Source organism: Echinops telfairi, unplaced genomic scaffold, assembly GCF_000313985.2.
Source record: "Echinops telfairi isolate 266 unplaced genomic scaffold, ASM31398v2 ScPeMD7_7469;HRSCAF=8507_1, whole genome shotgun sequence".
Classification (NCBI taxonomy): domain Eukaryota; kingdom Metazoa; phylum Chordata; class Mammalia; order Afrosoricida; family Tenrecidae; genus Echinops; species Echinops telfairi.
Genome location: NW_022111373.1, coordinates 58,046,168 through 58,068,348, shown reverse-complemented (window position 1 = coordinate 58,068,348; position 22,181 = coordinate 58,046,168). Strand labels below are relative to the sequence as shown.

Below are 22,181 nucleotides of genomic sequence, written 5' to 3'. Positions count from 1 at the left end.
ATTTCAAAAAGTTTATATAAAATAAAATAAAATTTCAAAAAGTTTATATAAAATAAAATAAAATTTCAAAAAGTTTATATAAAATAAAATAAAATAAACCTCAACATCAATTCGGTAATTCCTCTTTTAATACCTACCAATGTTTCCTAGGTTATGAGAAGTCATGGCGCGCTGTCTCAGGTGACTTTGCATTGGAGCATAGACTCTGATCCCGACGGTGATCTCGCCTCCGCCTCTGGCAACATCACTTTTGAGATTGGCCAGACAAGTGCCAACATCACAGTGGAAATATTGCCAGATGAAGTTCCAGAACTGGATAAGGCATTTTCTGTGTCAATCCTTAATGTCTCCAGTGGTTCTTTAGGCATTCACATTAATGCCACATTGACAGTTTGGGCTAGTGATGATCCCTATGGGGTGTTCATCTTCTCAGAGAAAAATAGACCAATCGAAGTTGAGGAAGCAACCCAGAACATTACATTGTCTGTAATAAGGTTGAAAGGCCTCATGGGAAGAGTCACAGTCATCTATGCAACAGTGAATGACATGGAGAAACCACCTTACTTTCCACCTAATTTAGCCAGAGCAACTCAAGGAAGCGACTACATACCAGCTTCTGGGTTTGTCATTTTCAGAGCTAACCAGAGTGAGGCAACAATCACTATTTCAATTGTGGATGACGGTGAACCAGAAAGATCAGAATCTGTGTTTATTGAATTACTGAACTCTACTTTAATAGGAAAAGTACAAGATCGTCCAAGTAAGTATATATTAATGTTATTGTTAGAAATTATTAGAAATAGGAATCTTAAGGCAAAAGATTTAGAATTAGACAAAGAATAGCCCATAAAAATACTGAAGCAAGCTCTAATTTTAAAAGAATCATATTCATAAAGTTTATTTATAAGGGAATAGTAAACAGAACACTACTTGGAATTCTTTTTTTTTAAGTCAATTCAGTTCTAAATTTTAGGAACTTATATTTAATTCATAACTAACTGACTTTTGGATTCAAACTGTATGGACTGAAACATGTTAGTCTGGGTTGACTAGGGAAACAAATCCAGATTATGTGTTAAGAGAGAGCTTTATGCTTGAAGATAAACAAGCATCCCTCTAGGTCAGAAGCAACAAAGCCCACATGGAAGAAGCACACCAGCTTGTGTGACCACGAGGTATCAAAGAGATCAGTTATCAGGCATCAAAGAACAAAGAATCATATCATTGTGAATGAGGGTGAGTGCAGAGTGGAGACCCAAAGTCCATCTGTAGGTAACTGGATAACCCCTTACTGAAGGGTTGTGGGGAGGACACGAGCCAGTCAGGGTGCAGGTTAGCAATGATGAAACATAAAACTTTCCTCTACTTCTTAAGTGCTTCCTCCCCCCACTATCATGATCCCATTTCTGCCTTACAAATCTGACTAGACCAGAGCATGTACACTGGTACAGATAGGAACTGGAAACACGGGGAATCCAGGACAGATGATCCCTTCAGGACCAGTGGTGAGAGTGGCGATACCTGGAGGGTGGAGGGAGGGTGGGCTAGAAAGGCGGAACCGATTGCAAAGATTTACATATAATCTCCTCCCTGTGGGATGGACAACAGAAAAGTGGGTTAAGGGAGACATCAGACAGTGTATGATACGACAAAATAATAATAATTTATAAATTATCAAGGGTTCATGAGGGCGGGGGAGCCAATATTAAGGGCTCAAGTAGAAAGCAAATGTTTTGAGAATGATGATGACAACAAATGTACAAATGTGCTTCACACAATGGATGGAAGGATGGATTGTGATAGGAATTGTATGAGCCCCCGATAAAATGATTTTAAAAAAGAGAGAGAGAGAGCTTTATGTCAAAGAGCAATTATATATTGAGAAAGCATTCCAGCCCTTTTCAGATCAAGTCCATAAGTCCGATATTAGCCCCCAAATCCAATACTAGTCCATAAATTCATCTCTATACTCATGCAGCACATGCAATGATGCAGAATGCAGGAAGATCATAGGCCAGTGGTGTGGGTCTCCATGTGGCTTCTCCAGCTCCAAGGCTCTAGCTGTACTCAGCATAGCTCCATGTAGCTTGTCAACAAGAAGACAAAGCAGAGAGAGTGTGCATGTGTCCCAGCTCTGGGGAGGAAGGCAGGAGTTCTCAGGATCCTGGAGAAGGCCATGTCCATACAGAGGCACCATTGGCTATGACCTGATTGACAGGCTAGACAAGTTGACAGGAGATTATGTCACTGCCACACAAATCAACAAGCACTAAGATGCTGTAAGCCAGGAAATGTTTTATTCTGCCATACATAAATTTTTCGAGGGCAGCAAATAACAATTAGAACAGCAGTAGTATTTTGTTATGTATTGTAGCTTCCCAAACATCTGGGAATTCACAGGGTAATCCTGGTAGCAAGACCCTGGAGTTTTTTCACTTTGATCAATTTCTTGAAGATTCCTTAACCAGTGGGGTTGTGTGTATTGGTGAGGGATAATTTAGTATACGTTTTAGAACAATTATGATTATGATTAGGGAACACATAAGGTCTTCTGAAGGAAACTAGAGGTTTGGTGGGTAAGCATTGGGTTGCTAACCACAGGTCAGGGGTTCTAACCCAACAGTTGCTCTTCAGGAGAAAGATGAGTCTGTCTGCTCACATAAAGGTTTACCAAGTCTTGGAAATGCTATGTGTTATAATGGACTCAATGGGAGTGAGTTTGAAATAATATAGCCCCAAATATAAGATCTTGAGGTCTACACATTGGCTCTATTTGGTCATATGGATTAATGTTTCTTACAAATACGTTTGTTGACCTTACTTATAACACCAGGAAAATGTACTGCATAGAGTGAGCACCATTCTTGCTTGCAATGCAAGTAATCACAATGGAAGGTTGCAAGAAGAACCTTACTTTATAGCAAAAGAGCAAACATCAAGTCTTCAGATCACAATCAAGGTTCAACATTCTCACATAATACCACCGTTCTTAAAAAAAATAAAAACAAGTAAACACCAAGATTTAAGACCAGCTATAATAGCAAATAAGTTACAGTAAAACTGAATAATTAGTCTTATTAATTAAGAACTATAAAACACAGCCCAGTTTTTAGGGAACTTGCAGTTCATTGTGTAAAATAGAAATAAACTAGGAAGGAATACTGTTGAGTACAATTGCAAGAGACTGTGAATGCTGGTGTTAGACAGCTCGTGTTCTTGTGTAGTATGTATGGTGTGATATATCCATTGAAACCCCAGTTTCCTTATCTATAATAAAGAAATAGGATTGGGTCTTAATAAGATAATGATCAAAAGTTAATAGTGACTTGCATGTAGGAAGAATTCAATATATTATTGGCAATTGCTGCTATAACAAAGTGCCATATGTGGAGGATGAATGAGCTAAAGGACCAGAGAAGCAATCAAAATCAATTCGTGCTAACTTTGTTCCTAGAACGCTGCAGCATACTCAGAGACATTTAGAATAAACAAGAGCTATGGTGTGAAATAATTAAAGGAGAATTAAATGCAAACGGATATGATAGTCAATTTTAATTGACAAAAACAATCTAGGATTAGATAGATCCTTTGTTCTTGCTTATGGCTAAGGAGAGCACTGGTGAGAAGATTGGTAATTATACCTGGGTGAGGGCCAAGTACAGGATGATAAAATGGAAAATAATTGAAGATGCTAAAGCCAGTTTGATGAGACATTATAGGTAATGAGCAATAGAGTAGAACACTAGGATGCTTGCTAGTATGTTAAACACGTACTAGTATAAGATTTTAGCTGAATTCTTCAATTTCTTGTGTCTCTGATTCTTCATCTGTAAAATACACACATTAAAAAAAAATCCTATGCACAAAACGATCTAATTTGAGGATAAAGAATTGCTACAAAATCAAAGATTCCCCCTCCCCCGGCAAAAAAAACAATCAAACCCAAACATACAGCAAACTTACTGCCATTGAGTCGATTTTGACTCATGGTGACACCATGGGGCAGAGTAGGGATGCCAGTGTGGGTTTATGAGACTTTATGGGAGTAGAAGCCTCATCTTTCTCTAGAGGAGCAACTGGTGGTTTCAAACTGCCGGCCCTGTGGTTCTTAGCCCAATGCACAACCACTGCGCCACCAGGTTTCCTTATAAAGTTAAAGAAATTTTATTGAACAAAAAACCTGTTGATTATCCTTTCACATTGCTCTAAACAGTTGCCATAATCTATAGTCTGGTGAATTGACCTCTCTGCCATGGGTTTAATCGGCCCAGCAGGCACCGTGGGGGCCATGTTCTCATCGCACCTTTTTGTTGAAGGCTCCACAAGGAGACTAAGACACGTGTGTTTCTGAGAGAACTGATCACAGAGACATGCTTAAACATGCTTTGCTTGGAATAAACTGGTGTGAGTGGAACTTGAACCCTGGTAAAAATGTTTTGGTTTTTTTAAAAAAATTTTGGCATATACTTCACATATCATACAATTTAATTAAGTCCTTCAAAAGGGATAAGAAGATTTGTGCAATCATCAGCACAATCTATTGTAGAACTTTTTCTTCTCATACTTGGTAACTCCTCGTTCCTCCCATCCTCCTTTGCCATGCCCCTATCCAGTTGCCGTGTCTGTAGATTCACTTCTCCTGGATTTCTTACACAGAAAATCATACAAAACAGAACACGATCACACAAACTCATAGAAGGCAAGCAAACAAACAAAGACCCCAACATCAATCAGAAAATATTAAAAACGGGAACTACTTTCAATGGAATCAAAAGGGAGATCAAATTATAAGGTATTTAACCCAACTATGTCTGCCACGACTGGCTTTATAATGCTCTTTGTAGGGTACGAGCCTGTTCACCTCCCTGAATATGATCAGAGAGGATACACTGGAGGCTCCAACCATGACGGGACCCTGCAAATGGATTTTGCCTTCCACTGTCCTCCGTAGACTTCTGCAAAGCAGGCTTACAATTTAACTTCTGATACTACTCCCTCCTCCCGATTTGGGTTACATTATTCACCGTCCTGGGTTTACAAAGGCCAGTGTGCTTCTTCCATATGGACTCAGGTGACGCCTCACTTAGACGGCTGCTTCTTTGAAGACAATGGTTGAAGACAAATATGCCCAGTTGGTCTGTTTCCATTCATCTAACTTTTCCTTGCTGGAGCCCTGGTGGCCCATTGGACTGCAATCTCCAAGTTGGCAGGCAGTTCAAAACCACCAGCCTTCCCATGGGATAACGACGGCCTTTCTACTCTCGTAAAGATGTAATGGAAACTCACACGGGCAGTTCTACCCTGTCCTATAGGATTGCTGTGCGTCGGCATCAGCTCAATGGCAGTGAGAGAGAGAGAATTTCACCTTTACTTTTTCATACTTACTTTGGGTTAAATATTGATCATGTTGTCTAATATTGGTCGTTCTTTAAAGGAACATGGTTGTCATGTGAGATTGTTATTTCATGAGCCACTCTATTATTTGGGTAAAATGTGCCCTCTGGGAGTGGCTTCAGACCCGAGTTCTAAGGGTATCTCAGGGTGATGGTCTTGGCAGTTCCCCCATGGCAAGTTTTAAAATGTTTAGACATTTGGGTTTGGTTTTCTGTTTGGCTCCCATCCTGTCCAGGATGGTTTGGGTGTCCCTGGAGCAGAGTCAGGATAGTGGTAGCTGGGCACCATTCAGTTCTTCTGGTCCCAGTATAGATGAGGCCATGGTTTGTGTGGCTGTTACCCTGCAGCTTAATTTTTCCATTGGGATTTTGGCTTCCTTCTTTATTTTTTGCTGCCAACAGGTACAATAGTCATGCCTTATTTATTTACATTGTGATGTGGGTGCAAATTTATAGAGCAGATTCGTTTTCTGTCCGACAGTTTTTGCACATTTTGTTTTGTTACGATACTTGCAAGCATCTCAAGGCAATGGCACTCTTCTCGCATTCTGCTGGTTTCTCTGTTTCCATTTCTCCTTACTTTCTGTCTCTCTGCCTTCCTCCCTTTGTTTTATGGTCACATGCTGAGACCTTTGGTCTCCGATGGTTAGCTCTTTTGGTGCATGTGGTGGTAATGTTCACTTGGATAAGCCTGCCATTTGGCTACTGAAATATGATGGCTGTGGATGCGGGAGTCCCAATTTGAAGGCTAACGAATTACATTAAGCTTGCAAGACTCCACAGGATACTCACCAAACCAGGATGTGGAACAATAGTTCCATGAACTATGCTATGCTGATTGGCTGAGTTGTCTCAGAATACTATGGTCCTAAGCTTTCAAATTCAGTAAACCAATCCTTTGTGGTTATTTCTAGGATACACCTGTAATTGCTCCCTTATGAACTTAACACATATCATATGCAAAGGAGTGTCAAAAAACTGGTAGAAAAATTCCATTACTTCTGAGTTTCATTTTTACATGTAGATTTTGAAGCTTTCTCATATATGTAAGCACTAAAACATGTATTTGCATGTGCCTACAGATAAAACTATAGGTTCACACCCATGTACTCACAAATGCTTTCCTGTAGAAATGTGTTCATACATACCTACCTATGTAACCACTCATGGATTTGGTGGTCACTACTGTTGTCATCTAGGGGATAGCATTTACCAAAATTTTCTCATGTTCTTGTGTACTACTTCGTCTTACTCTGCCTTGGTCAAGTTGTGCCAGCTTCATCCATATTTGTGATTACCTTCCTCATCGCCCAAAATAACAAGTGTCTGCTTTGTAGAGAGTAGGTTGTCTTCCCACCTTCTCCCATCTGTGGTAACCGTCTGTATGTATTCCCCTTCTTGTCTCTTTATACAAGGGACATCATGTAATGCTGGCGCTTTGCAAGTGACTTCTTTCACTCAGCAGCAGACTCTTCAGATTCTTCTTGTACATAGGCACCTCAACTTGTAATATCCATTCACTGATGAGAACTTGAGTTTTCGCTGTTTGTGCTATTCTGAATAATGCTTCAATAAACACAGCTGTCCACATGTCTATTCGTGGCACTGTTATTGGGTCACTAGGATATATTCTGAGGAGTGAGATTGCTGAGTTATAAGATATTTCAATTCTAGACCTTTCGAAGATGTGTCATCCTGTTTTCCATAGTTGTGATACCTCTTTAATAATCCCATCAACATCATATGAGATTTCCAGTAGCCTCAAAATCTCACCAGCACTTGATGTTTCCCGTCATTGTTTCTTAACATTGACATTTTTGCAGTGGGTGGGATAATACCTCATTGTCATTTTGATTTTCATTTCTGTAATGGCCAATGTAGGGTTGTCATGAATCAGAGTGTGAGTGGATGGCAGTGGGTTTTGTTTTGAAACGCCTCATGACATGGTGCACCTTTTTATGTGTTTGTTGGCCACTTAAAGCCCTTTTGGAAAGTGCCTGGCCTTGTCCTTTGTCCAGGCATTTGATTGGATTATCTGCCTTTTTGTTTTTTAGTTGTTAAAGTTTTGTACATATTGTAGACTAGATCCTTATGAGGTATGTCATTTCCAAAGTCTAGTCTGCAAGGTCTGTTTATTCTTTTGATAAAGTCTGTTGATTAGCGAACGCCTTTTATTTGAGGAGGTTAGGTATCTAGTCCATCTCTGTCATTCTTGCCTTTATAGTTGTATTGAAAAGTTGATTTCTGCAGAAAGTTAGGTTTCAAGGATATTTTAAAATATATGAAAGATAGAGAGAGAACACAAAGTGGTGAGGCTTGGTGGTTGTTTTTGGCCAGTTTAAAAAATTCTGATATACAAGATGCTTCAAAACGTTTTGTGGAAAAAAGCAGAATGGAAAGGTAATGGAATATTTCTGTGAATTATTTGGACCTCCTGTCATATTAGTTTTCAAGCATTTTCTTTTATTTTTCAGTTGCAAATTCTCCACGCCTTGGGCTCAAAGTAGAAACTATTGCTCATCTAATTATCTTGGCCAATGATGATGCATTTGGCACACTTCAGCTTTCAGCGCCAATAGTTAGAGTGGCAGAAAATCATGTTGGACCCATTGTCAACGTGACCAGAACAGGAGGAGCATTTGCAGATGTTTCTGTGAAGTTTAAAGCCATGCCAATAACTGCAATTGCTGGTGAGAAACGATCCTAAAGGAAAAGTGAATTGGTTTCAAGGAACAATGTAACCTTGATAACAAAATACCTTAAAGATTTACTTAGAGAAATAAATCCCCAGACAACACTTTCCATCTTTCAAAGGCACAAATCTAGAGTTTCTATCCTTTTTTGGGACACTGTGCATTTGTAGAGTTATTGAAAATTGTTGGCAGCATTGTATGTGAATTTAAAGCTAAGACCACCAATTACACTCAAACTAATGAAAAATAAATGGAGGAAAACATTGTTAGCTTTCCTCGGTGTGGACTTGCTAGTTTTTGTAAGGGATTCATGTGTAAATTACTGCTAGGATTGCAGGGATAAATTAACAGCCCTGTGGTTGCAGTGCTTAGCAAAGACCCTTTCTCTGTGTCTGGTCATCTTGCTTGCTTTTTCATGGAGAACATGGCAGGGACAATGGTCAGCATTGACTATTTTATGTATATGAACCATGATCTCATTGCCAATGTAAGAATGAGGAGTCCACCTTCTTTGGTGATGTCGTTATAGCATTTAAAAGAAGATTACTTGAGGGTTATTCAATTAGAATTGTTCCTGTGGTACTCACAGGAATGATTTTGAATGGATGGGGTTGAGAGAGAGAGAGAGAGAGAGAGAGAGAGAGAGAGAGAGAGAGAGCTAGTTAGTTTTGAGAATGATGAGGGCAACGAATGTATAAGTGTGATTTACACAATTGATGTATGCGTGGATTGTGATAAGAGTTGTATGAGCCCCAATAAAATGATTAAAAAAAAAAAGATTAACGGGGAGACACAAAAATTAAGATCTCAGAAAGACCACTCATCTCTGTGTAGCCTTTGTCCTTGACACGTCCTTCCACAGCCCTGGACACTGGCATGTTGTTTTTAAGGTCAGTCTCACAAGCCCACATTCATTTTTTTCATTGATGAAAAAAACGATGTTAACACCTCCTCATGTTGCCAGGGCAGTCCCTTGAGTATTCAACAATTGTGTGAAAGAATGAATGAAATTTTGTGCTTTCTGTTGAAATAAGCGATGAGAATATAAAAAAAATTACTGAGACAGAATACTTGTGTGGAAGACAATAGGCCAGGTTCATCTAGTCCTTTGGTGAGCATGTATGTGCACATACAGGTATGAAATCCTGGGAATGTTTGACTGCCTGAAGGTGCCCCAACATGCTAGTGAGCGTGAGCATTGATTTTGTTCTAGGATATTTGCCCCCAGTTTCCATAAGGGCGTCCTTCATGCTCCTACCAATGTAGAAAATTCCAGAGTTTTGAGCTTTATCATCAATGATGTTGACATGTCATTTATTTCCCCAGTGAGATCAGAATTTTAGTTCAATTATTATTTTTTGTTTCTTAGCAACACAAGAGATCCTCTTGTGAGGATGGATTCTTTTCTCTCCTTCATATGTGCTAAATAGAACACCTTATGTAGAATGAATTATGCACACAACTTTCTGAGCGCAAAAGAATGAACTTGAGCACCTGTAGGAGGTCTTTTAAATGATTTTGTCCTCAGTGGATGGATGTGTGGATTGTGATAAGAGGTGTACAAGTCCCCAATAAAATGATTTAAAAAATTATGTTGTCATATTATCGTACTTATTTTTCAAGTGGAAGACAGTGTATTCTTGTTTACAATAGAGACACTCAACACCCTCAAAAAAGGTTTTTCCAGGTGTTCCCAGGAAATTCAACACATAAGCCTTCCCTAATATCTGGAATGTTTATGTTATAATAAGTCTATTAGCACTTTTCTTTTTGTCTTTGTAGGAGAAGATTACAGTATAGCTTCATCGGATGTGGTCCTGCTGGAAGGGGAAACCAGTAAAGCTGTGCCAGTATATATCATTAACGACATTTACCCGGAGCTGGAAGAATCTTTTCTTGTGCAACTACTGAATGAAACAACAGGAGGAGCGAGACTAGGGGCATTAACAGAGGCGGTCATTATTATTGAGGCCTCTGACGACCCCTATGGGTTATTTGGTAAATACACTAATGTTTATCTCTCTTATACAGGTCTATAAAGGTCATATACATGACCTTTTCTTTATTTTTAGGCTCAGACTTGATTTGATTTTGTTATTTGTATATGAACTGTCATTGCTGACATATAAGTGTACAGTACATATGGTCCAGTTATGGACAGTGCCCACCCATTCCTCACTGCCATTGAGTTAATGTAGACTCATGGAGCCAATAGGGCAGAGTAGAATTGCTTGCAAGGGTTTCTGAGGCTGAACATTTTTATGCTTGTTGTTACTGACTTTCATTAGGGGTAATTTAACAAATAAATAAATCAGCCTCTTAGGATATATTGAGATGTCAGAGCCTATTGGCTTTTGGGACAGATAGGGCTCCTAGATGTGTTCTGTGTATCTTAGGTCTTTAAAAAATAATTATTTAATCAGTCTTTGGACCACAATCTGGATTTCTAGACTTTGTTATTAGATAGGAACATCTGGTGACACCACACCCTCGATCCAGCATGGCAGCAGCCGTGGCGCTAAATAAATGGTAGTTGCCTTTTGGACCAGGGTTACACTGTTCAACTGACCACACAACTCACTTGCATCTCATATGTATCTGAGTTTGATGCGCATAGAATTCACTATCTTTGCTTTTATTGTAATGAAAAATAATTTGGAATTTGTTTTTTTTTGGGGGTATTATATCATCATAGCATGTGTGTGCGTGTGTGATTTAGTGGGTATAATGGTACTTTAGTTGGTTAGGGGGAGAAGAGAATTGATTACAAGTTGGCTATGCACTGACTCAGTTTCACTTTGCATTTGAAATGAACTCTGCTTTGCTCCTCAGGTTTTCAGATTACTAAACTTATTGTAGAGGAACCTGAGTTTAACTCAGTGAAGGTAAACCTGCTAATAATTCGAAATTCTGGGACACTTGGCAATGTTACTGTTCAGTGGGTTGCCACCATTAATGGACAGCTTGCTACTGGCGACCTGCGAGTTGTCTCAGGTAATGTGACCTTTGCCCCTGGGGAAACCATTCAAACCTTGTTGTTAGAGGTCCTGGCTGACGACATTCCGGAGATTGAAGAGGTGAGAGGAATGACTAGTATAGAATGACACTGTAAAACATGCCTTACTAATAATGACTAGAGCAATTGACTCGTGACATTTTTGAAAGGATGTCAAATTATTTCTGTGAGAATGTTAAAAATGTTGTAAGATGTAATAACATAAGATATTATGCCATAGTATAAATAAAGTAATATGTGTACAATAATGAGTTTCAGCTAATATAAAAGCAAGAATATTGCATAAGTAGACCGTGCACAAATGCCAGTTTATGTGTACATATATATGGCACACAGAGTTTTCAATATTTTGGTAAAAATTTTACTATGCTTCATATAAGCACTTAATCTGCTAGCATGTATAATTTGTTTTGGTTTGAATATGAATCAGTCTGAAGTGTAAAATTTGATTCTCTCATCTTTCATTATTTTTTAACAGTTTTTTGAGAATTTACTGTATGGCAAATATCATACTACATGCATCTTTCGGTATTTGTCTTTTTGTGATTAAAAAGGCAGAAGTGGTCGAAAACAAGTGTCAGTGAGAAAGTTCATGTATCATTAACATACACTGACTGAAGATAATTGTATTTTATGAAACTCAACAATTATGAAGGCCTAGAAACCATAAAATAACTTTTAATAACACTTGGTCTATGATATTGGATAATAAAATGTTTTAATAGAAAAGGAATAAAATTTGTTTTCAGTGCTAATTGTGCCATTTTCTTCTAAAAATACTATTAGTTAATATAGGCAAAGCCTTTCCCGCTACTGCTCTCTGAATTTCGATGGCTTTGTGGTGCTATGTTTTTGTTTCTTTACATGTTGTCAGAGAATTTCTGCTTAAGATAATATGGAAAATAAAGCATGATAGATTACCAATTCATTATAAAGTGGATGAATTATTTTCCATAAGTAAAGGAAAGGCATAGGATGTAAAAGTCGTATTATTAAAATAATAAATATAACCAGGGGTATTACTATTGTTGCATGAGATTGTATATATAATTAATAGTAAGCAATTTTAACAGTTTATATCCTTATGAGTAATCATACTAGATCATTAAAAGTTGATGAATTATCTTTTTAAATTTGAACTTAAAAATGTGATTGGGAAAAGAGATAATAAATATTTCCCACTTAAAAATGTAAATGGAGAGTTTCCTTGAGTTTATGTATATTTATTCCATTTTGGTTTTTTTCTAGTATGGATATGATTGCTTTTATTTTCTGCATTACTATTCTTATTTCAGAAATGGGATCCTGTTAAGGAAGTTTTCACTGTATTTTTAGGTAATCCAAGTGCAACTAACTGATGCCTCCGGTGGAGGTACTATTGGGTTAGATCAAGTGGCTAATCTTATAATTCCTGCCAATGATAACCCTTATGGTACAGTAGCCTTTGCTCAGTCGGTTTACCGTGTTCAAGAGCCTCTGGAAAGAAGTGCCTGGGCTAACCTTACTGTCAGGAGAAGGTATATGAGCTGGATCTCTGGGAATGCTGGGCGTTGTGGGTAGTTGTGCTAGATCTCTTGTAGAATTGCATATTTTAGGGTTAGTGGCTTTTCTACACTGTTAAGTTATTATAACTTGTTAACTGAAACATATCTTGCTATAAAGAGCCCATCATAAATATTTGTCCTATTAGCAGCGTTGAGTTCAGCTACTAACCGCCAAAGTTGATCGTTCAAAGCCATCTCCATGGGAGTGAGACCTGGGGGTCGGCCTCCTTAAAGGTCATGGCTGTGTCATTCTGACTCAGCACCCTTAGCGTATCCGTGGTCTTCATAGGAACAAATGGACGGGACTTTTTCTTCAGGGGGACTGAAGAAGTCACTCTGTCAAGTGATTTCACTGCAAGTTAGAACCAACTTGAGCACACCCAACTACAGCAATATTATTAGTAAAATGAAAAATGGGCTTTATTGGCTCTCTAACCCCAGAAATGTACCTGTGATCTTTTTTAGAATTAGATCTGAAATACAATTAGTCTAAAAATTGAAGACCACTCAGGGGTTATACGAAGTGGTCGATTTTCAGGTTCTTTTCTCCCCTTCCATTTGCTCTGTGAGTCAGCATATTGTTTGCTTGAGCTTCTCCAGGAGGAGAAAATAAAGGTTCTTGAGAACTTGTGGCAAATAATTATGTTCATTCATGCTGAGACGATCACTACTTTGTTTTAACAATGAAAAATAGATTAATTTTCTTATTCTTTTTGCCAGTTCTGAGATGGAGACTACCTGCATACTTTGCAAGGTGTTTTTATAATTTGATTGAAAATGGGTATTGCTTGACTGAAAACCATCGTGAAAAGTAAAGTTTCCTTACCTGGGAAAGCAAACAGTGAAGGAGAAATGCAATTAAGATACATGTGTGTGACTGTCGTAGTAGTACTTTAAACACACGTTAACAAGAAAGTGAAAGCCACAGGCAGAATTTCTTTTTTTGTACATGATACACATGTTCCTTCATGCCTCTAACCTGTCTTTTGTTACTCCGTGTTTTAGCGGAGGGCACTTTGGCCGGCTGCAGTTGTTCTACAGTACTTCTGATATTGATGTAGTGGCTCTTGCTGTTGAGGAAGGTCAAGATGTACTATCCTACTATGAACCGCCAATTCAAGGGATGCCAGACCCGTTTTGGAGAACGTGGGTGAATGTCTCTGCAGTAGGGGAACCCCAGGAGACATGTGCCACTTTGTGCCTCAAAGAGCATGCTTGCGTGGCATTTTCATTGTTCAGTGCTTCAGAGGGCTCTCAATGCTTTTGGATGACATCATGGACCAGCCCAGCTGGCAACAGCTCAGATTTCAGGACCTATAGGAAAAACATGACCAGGGTAGCCTCTCTTTTTAGTAGTCAGGCTGTGGCTGGTAGTGACTATGAGCCGGCGACTAGGCACTGGGCCATAATGCTGGAAGGCGATGAATTTGCAAATCTCACCGTTTCTATCCTTCCTGATGATTTCCCTGAGACGGACGAGAGTTTCCTGATTTCCCTTCTTGAAGTTCACCTTATGAACCGCACAGCCAGCTTTAACAACCAGCCAATCATAGGACAGCCAAATACTTCCACAGTTGTCATCGCATTAAATGGTGATGCCTTTGGGGTGTTTGTCATCTACAGTATAAGTCCCAACACATCAGAAGATGGCTCATATGTAGAAGTTCAGGAGCAGCCACAAACCACAGTGGAAATGATGATCCACAGGACAGGGGGCAGCTTAGGCCAAGTGACGGTCGAATGGCGTGTTGTTGATGGAACGGCTACTGAAGGTCTAGATTTTATTGGTGCCGGGGACATTCTGACTTTTGCAGAAGGTGAGTGAAGGGTCTAAAGCAGTGGTTCTCAACCTGTGGGTTGCGACCCCTTCGGAGATCGGAGATCGAACGACCCTTTCACAGGGGTCGCCTGATTCCTAACAGTAGCAAAATTATAGTTGTGAAGTAGCAATGAAAATAATTTCATGGTGGGGGCGGTCACCACAACATGAGGAGCTGTATTAAAAGATTGTGGCATTAGGAAGGCTGAGAACCACTGTTCTAAAGGGGTTTCAATTCTTTCTGACAAAATCATCATAGTTATTTATTATGACAATCGTTACAATGATCATAGTTAATAATTGTTCATAAGCTATTACCGTACATGTTCTTGCATATATAGTTTTCGAAAAATAGAAGTTAATTGACTTGCTAGTGGTTGAATTGCAATATGTAAGCTGGGCATGGCCCTATATATGTGTCTCTTTAGTTTATTTTCAAAATTAGATTATCAGGAATTGTGTGAATTTTTTATTTTTTATGATTCAAAAATAAAAATATATTTAAAAACCTCATGGTATATTTAAAAAAAAGGAAAGAAAGAAATGCTCATAATCCCATGCCCTGGAGCAATCCACTTTATCTTTTTATGCACATACCTTTTTGGGAAACAATGATTTGGGACTATGCTGCCTATATAGGATACCCTTTGAAATAGGTAATAAACATTACATTTTAGAGCAAGATTTTTAGAAATATGTACCATTTTTATAGCAGTTTTTTCCCTAGAATATGATTTTGGGAACAGTAAAATCTGGCATGCTTGATGGGCAGATTGGTAATTGGAAGCATCTCTCCCTCTTTCAAAGGGAAGAATGAAAATTTAATGAGGAAGGAGTGGAGCTGAGAGTTTATTTTACAGTGACTTTGGCAACTACAAAAAAGTTATCACACAAAGTAATATCATTATACAAAGCATGATTGCATTGAATTATAAATTGACCATCATATGAAATGGACCATATTTTATAGCTAACCTAGATTCTTCGATCACGTAGACTTTGTGGGCTTAATCTTGACACTGATGGATTGATGAAAAGCAGGAGTCACTAGAGAGGAAACAGGTATTGACACCCCTTTCTCTCTTCTCCGCCCTTTGTCTTCCTCACCGTTCATTCTCTTTCCAGAAAGAGGGGACAGTGAAGTGTGGCAACCGCTGGCGGGACTCCTGGAGCAACACTGGCTTTAGGGTTAGTCAGTGGGGAGCTCGGCACTAGTGGAGGTCTAGGCCAAATTGAAACACGGATCGCTAAGTTCTTGTCACTATCAACTCTCTCCTTTGCATTCCTCTTCTGCCTCACATCCTGGGAAGGGGCACTTAGGTCTTTCTTGTTATTTAAGACGCAAATTGTTCAGGCTCTTTATTTTTAAATTTTAATAAATCATTTTATTAGAGGCTCTTACAGCTCATAACAATCTTTTTTTTCTAATTTTTTAAAAATCATTTTATTGGGGTTCATACAATTCATCACAATCCATACATACATCAATTGTGTAAAACACTACACATTTGTTGCCCTCATCATTCTCAAAATTCGCTTTCTGCTTGGGTTCATGGAATTAGCTCCTTATTGTCCATTTCCCCCTCCCCCTCCCTCTCTGCTCCTCCCTCCCTCATGAGCCCTTAATAATTTATAAATTATTATTATATCATCTTACAGTGCGTCTCCCTTCACCCACCCCTCTGCTGCCCATCCCCCAGAGAGGAGGTTATATATAGATTCTTGTGATCGATTCCCCCTTTCTCCCCACCCCTGCCCTCCCAGTATCGCCACTCCCACTGATGATCCTGAGGGGTTCATCTGTCCTAGATTCCCTGTGTTTCCAGTTCCCATCCTCTGGTCTAACCAGGTTTGCAAAGTAGAATTGGGATCATGGTAGTTGGAGGGAGGAAGCGTTTAAGCACTAGAGGAAGGTTGTGAGTTTCATTATTGCTATACTGAACCCTAAGTGACTCATCTCCTCACTACCCCTCTGCAAGGTATGTTCAGTTGTTCACAGATGGGCATTGAGTCCCCATCACGCGCTACCCTTATTTACGATGATATGCCCCCCCCCCCCCCCCTCCCGCCTTTGGTGCTTGAAGCCTGGTCCCTTCAGCCCTTCATGATCACACATGTTGGTCTGCTGCTTCCATGTGGGCTTTGTTGCTTCTGGGCTGTTCAGGCACTTTTGCTCCAAAATCGTTATGTCTTTATTTACTGTTCCCTATTGTGACCACAATTCCCTAACTATTGCTGATCATTCACACTAATGCTAGAACCTCTCCCTTTCCTAGAGGGAGCTGCTTCTCAATGGAAGACTCTTTAAAAGCTCTTTCCCTAACTAGTTGTTCTTGGCAAAAGACCGAGAAGTCAAGGCATGCTGCTTAAAAATTTCTGTAGCTTGTCCATGATTCAAAATGACTTTATCTCCAAACTCCCGCATTAATAGCATTTAACTGTGTTTTGTATGTTAAAGAATATACAGATTAACATGCACTAATTTGGATATACTGGTTTCATTGTTTCTCATGACCTCAAACGATTATAATGCACCTAAATGTATTTACTTAAAGTTTTTAACAGGAGATATTGTGATCTTCTAGCAAGTCATGCTGGTGATTTGCTTCCTTTGATTTTTATTACATGCATGTTGGTTTTTTTTTTTTTTTTTCAGGTGAAACCAAGAAGACAGCTATTTTGATCATTGTGGATGATGCTGAGCCCGAGGGGGACGAGAGCATCATAGTGAGCCTGGTGCACACCGAAGGTGGGAGTAGAGTCGCGCCCAGCTCCAACACTCTTAGAGTGAACATCTTGGCTAATGATAACGTGGCAGGACTTGTTAGCTTTCAGACAGCCTCCAGATCTGTCATCGGTCATGAAGGTGGGTTCCTCTTTCTCTTGAGGATATTGATTCTCTTTTCCATGGATGCCATTATTCGTCTTGTCTTTTAAAGTTTTGAGTGCTTATTTTTTGTGGGGTTTTTTTCCCTGTCCATTAGTTTTGAGCTCTGTGTGTTAATTTGCATTGGATTTATCTGGGAGAGACCTATAGAATGATGCATTTAACCAAATCTAGGATCCTTGCAGACCAACATATGTGCTCTAGCTTGATGACTCCCCTTTCCCACCCTCCCACCCCCTAGTGATTTTATGGAAGTTCGTCGAACCCAGGAGGCTCAGCTTTCCCCTCTGGTTAAAAGGGATGGGGCAATATGACCTATTTTGTAGGCGTTGTGAGGGTTACATGAGCTCATCCACGGAAAGAGCAGGTCCTGGCAGGTGTCGGACACAGCAGGGTAGCTGTCAGTAAGCCACGTGAAGCGTGGGCTCTTCTACAAACAAATGGTAGTTGCTGACCAGAGATTATTCTAATCTGTGATTGATGCAGATTGTGCTTGTATATTTTATTTAAGACAGTGCCAAACTAGATAACCTTATAAAATGTGCATTGGGATTAGATTTTTTTTCTTTAAAATGCAGTTATTTTCTTGAATCTAATATTTCTAGTCACATGTAGGGTTCTGTATCTATAGGCCAATTTCTGTTAGTTTAAGATATAACAGTTTTGTTTTATGTGGATGTGTTGGAATAAACCTATTTAGAAATAATACAGGTATGTATAGCCTGTGTTTCACCACAGAGTGTGTGTTTGGGATTGAAATAAAAGCATTTTACCTTGTAGAGTTAAGATATAAAAGTGATATAAATCAAGCACTTGGACATCTGTTTTATAGATGAGAAAGCTGAGACACAATGCAATCGATAACTATCATAAAAATCACACAGCTAGTTAGTGGCGGTGCTGGAAATGAAATGCATGTTCATGCATATTACTTTTCACTTGATACTTTACTATGCAAATGTATGATCCACCCCCCACCCCCTTTACTGTTCTTAATGATTCAAAATAGCATGTTGTTATAGCAATCCGGAGTACAAGTGACTAACAAACTTTCATAAATTCCATCCCAAATAGATTATCAGCTGTCAAAAAATTATTTGTAATACAACACAAATAAAAAAGTCCTATCAGGAGAAGTTATTCTCAGTAATAATGACAAGAGGACTATCTGTGTGCCAGAGTTATTGCATCCATTATTTCAACAATAGCCCTAGAGATGGGTTTATAATAGTATCAACCCAGCTTTTTACAAAAGGAAATGAATGCTTTCAGAGACTAAACAGCCAGCAGTTTGTTCAGTGGCGGAAATTTAACCCTGTCCTGTCTGAATGTAAAGCACGTGCAGAGGGTGTCCTGTTTTCCTTGTTCTTGGATACAGTGCAGAACCGAACCATTTAGGAATTTTGATACAATGGTTCAAGTGATTTGAGTTGTCAGAATGATGCATTTGATATAAAACAACAACACCTATGTTGTAGAAGGAAATTTGAGAGAGAACCTGATTTTACTTCAGGCTAGAGAGATGGAGACTAGACTTGTAGATATAATACTTGAAGTCAGGACTATGAATGAGATCTATGTGAGTAGAGGAAGACGAGCAAGTCACTGAGCACAGAGCAATGGGCAACACGAGGTGAAGGTGCTGTGTGGGGAAGAAAATGGGTGGGGAGAGAGAAAAACCCGAACCAGAGACACAGGAAGAGCCTAAAGAGTGTGCTTTCATGAGTTGCCAAAAGATGAAAATCAGTAGTGTGTCTAGTACTGAGGTGCCAGCAAGTGAGCTGAGAGCCACAAACAGGACTAGAGCAACGAGTGACAACTGTAGAGGAAGTTAGAACAGTTGGCAGCGAGATTGGTGAAGTTGTACAAAGTGATTAAGGGGTGCCACTGAATTTCTCACTTGCAAAGGGCTGAATTGGAAAATGCTGTGTTACTTCTACTTTTGCAATAGCGAAACTATTCTGAATTGAAAAGAAAAGGGAGTGGGGACAGAAAGCAATCTTTCTGGATGACAGAAGGACTTATCAGCCTCTTAGCTGTGCTACACAGAAGTATAGCCCTCAGTCTGGTGCGGGTCCATGAAGGGATTGCTATTGCTCTGTGAAGCAAGGTGAGTTCCGGAATGGAAATCACTTTCAAAGAAACTTTTGTGATTTAATATTGCTGCAGCATCCCCAAACCAGTATTGCTGGGCTTATATGTTGTCTGTTTGTTCTTTTTGCTGTTTAATTTATCTAGTCACCCATTTCTGAGAGAATAAGCACTGGACTGCTAACTGGAAGGTCAACGGTTCAAACCCACCAGTGACTTTTTAAGAGTCTGAAGTTCAGGAGGAAGATAAGGCTGTCTGTTCTCATAAAAACTTACAGTCTCAGAAACCCTAGCGAGCAGTTTGGTTACATAGAACAGCTCTGGGTTAGAATCGACATGATGGCCGTGGGTGTAGTTATCCCTTTCATTATGTTTTACGAATGTATAGCTCTATGATTGATTGGAGCAAAAATCAAACCAAAACAATAACAACAACAAAAACCCAAGCAAACACCCCTTCCCAAAATAGACATTTGAGAAAGACTTCCTTCGGCACTCTGCTACTCATTGGTGATGTAAGCACAGAAAAGTGTAGAAAATTCAGCAGAGGAATATTTGGAAGAAGAGAAGCAAAGGGCGAGTGGCAGAAGGATATAAATTGGATTAAGGACCAGATTTTAGACTAAATCTTAGATTTTAAGACTAAAACTGGCATGGGATTTTTAGCACTAGGATGGATTTTATAAAAAGAGAGCATAGAAAATAATTTGGATACCCAGGATCAATTTAAAGAGATTTAAACTTCAAGGCAGCAGTGTTGAACAAGGACATCCTATGAGGGTCTGAGGGCGATGGGTTAGAGGGCTCTGAAGAAACCACAACCCTCTCCTGCCCAGTGCCGCAGATACAGAAACTCTGGCCCCACATCTATGCTCCTCCAAGCCTGGTCAAATGTAACCTGTAAACTGCAGTGTGCGCTCTTTACTTTCCAACGGCAGAATGTGAGGGGAGCGTCAAAAGGTTGTGGAAAAGGAAGCATTACTTTTTAAGTCCATCTTTCCACAAGCTTTTCAAAGCTTCTTGTATCAGCAAAAGACGTAAAGGGAAAAAAAAAGGATTAGTGATTACAACCCATGATCCAAATGTGTATGGGCCTTAAAATCTGTTTAGCATATCATTCTATGGGCATATTTGGTACAGGAAATAAATCACTGACTTATAATGCTGCCATGAATGGGCTCTATTTTTTACATTTTCTAAAATGAAAAATAGGCATTTCTACTTTTTAACTTACTTTTCTTTCCATTTAATATTAAATCCTTTCCTAAGATTAAATGTAATTATTAACTACTAAGATTATTTTTTTCTAAAACATCAATTGATCATCAAGAATTCACTATTTTTAAGTCTGTCTACTGTAAAACTGCTTATAGAAATGTGTACTAAGCATAAGATTACACAAATGAATTCATGAAAATGTTAGGGGGTTTCTTTGAAGACAAAGATGGAACAAATGAGGGTGAACACCGTGCTGTGTGGGAGTGTAACAATGTGAGCCTTGCGTGTGACCCAGGACTAAGGTTCCACTTCTGTGATTGAAGACCTGGGCTGGGCTGCACCTCGGCTCTTGAAGGCATTTTTAATTCACCAGAAGTTTTGACCTTTATCATTTTGAGGAATCTTATTTTTCTGCTTTTGTCTTAAAGGGATTGAAGAGATGCCCAGTGGTAAATAGTACTTTCTTTGAAATGTAATGGGCAGAATTTAGCAATATGAGAAAAAGAATCATGCTGTGCTTGCAAACCACATATAAATCAATCTGTGGTACCTGTCTCCCTTGGCCCCTAACTCGGCGGCATCACAACCATCGTGTCACGCTCAGTGGATTTCATTTTTCCCCTTTTCTTAGAGACAGCATGAATCTTCTTTAGGCAAAGATTGGAACAAGAAATGTGATTCTTTTAAAAATGAAATATAGAACTGTTCTATTAAAACACAACTTTTTCTCTTAACTGTTACACTGATGGTTTATAGTTCACATTATTCATCTTACTATAGTAGCTGAAACCCCCTTTCTTTTCATTGCAGAGGGCAGTTAGTGTCCATGGGAGGCAATGAACTGATTAAAATATGTTTCCTGGAATTTAGTCTTTCCTTATTTTTATTCATATTGTAGTTAATGCTTTATTTAAATAAATGTCTGCTTTGGAGGGAGGGAGTAGTGGAAGAAACACTCAAGCTTAATTGTATACATCTGAAGTTCATATTTATTGCCTTCATTAGGCGAGGTCTAGACTCTATTGGTTAATTTTTCTTCTCAAAGGCTACAATGTGTCACCACATTTCTGTGGATTCTCTTGACTCCATACAAGATGATCGTCCTGTAATGGAGCCAGACTATTGATTAGGCCAGGGCAAACCCTAGGTGATATTTATTGCCTAGGGAATGGTTTGTTATCTGAAAATTACACTATATCCCTCTGTAGGGCTTCCCTTATGTTTAGTTGATTCACGTTTCTAAGCTGCTCCAGTGGAGCAGCTGGTGGGTTCAAACCACCAATCTTTCAGTTATCAACCAACTACTAAATCCCTGGAGACAGAAGTGGTTGTTGGCTTCTATAGAGATTGACAGCCTTGGGAACCCTATGGGGCAGTGCTACTGTGTCCTATAGAGCAGGAGTCTTCAAACTTTTTAAACAGGGAGCCAGTTCACTGTCCCTCAGACCCGTTGGAGGGCCGGACTATAGTTTAAAAAAAAAAAAAAACTATGAACAAATTCCTATGCACACTGCACATAT

The 22,181-nt window shown here is 39.2% G+C and overlaps 1 protein-coding gene across 1 annotated transcript in view; it reads left to right on the top strand.

The window, feature by feature from the left end:
* ADGRV1 (adhesion G protein-coupled receptor V1) overlaps nucleotides 1-22,181 on the top strand; it is a 675,247-nt gene that overhangs the window by 104,811 nt on the left and 548,255 nt on the right. The window contains exons 26-32 of the mRNA XM_045285199.1: nucleotides 151-760; nucleotides 7,868-8,083; nucleotides 9,869-10,084; nucleotides 10,919-11,163; nucleotides 12,438-12,619; nucleotides 13,652-14,463; nucleotides 17,122-17,331. Of these exons, the coding sequence (XP_045141134.1) occupies nucleotides 151-760; nucleotides 7,868-8,083; nucleotides 9,869-10,084; nucleotides 10,919-11,163; nucleotides 12,438-12,619; nucleotides 13,652-14,463; nucleotides 17,122-17,331 (2,491 nt within the window). The remainder of the gene's footprint in view (nucleotides 1-150; nucleotides 761-7,867; nucleotides 8,084-9,868; nucleotides 10,085-10,918; nucleotides 11,164-12,437; nucleotides 12,620-13,651; nucleotides 14,464-17,121; nucleotides 17,332-22,181) is intronic.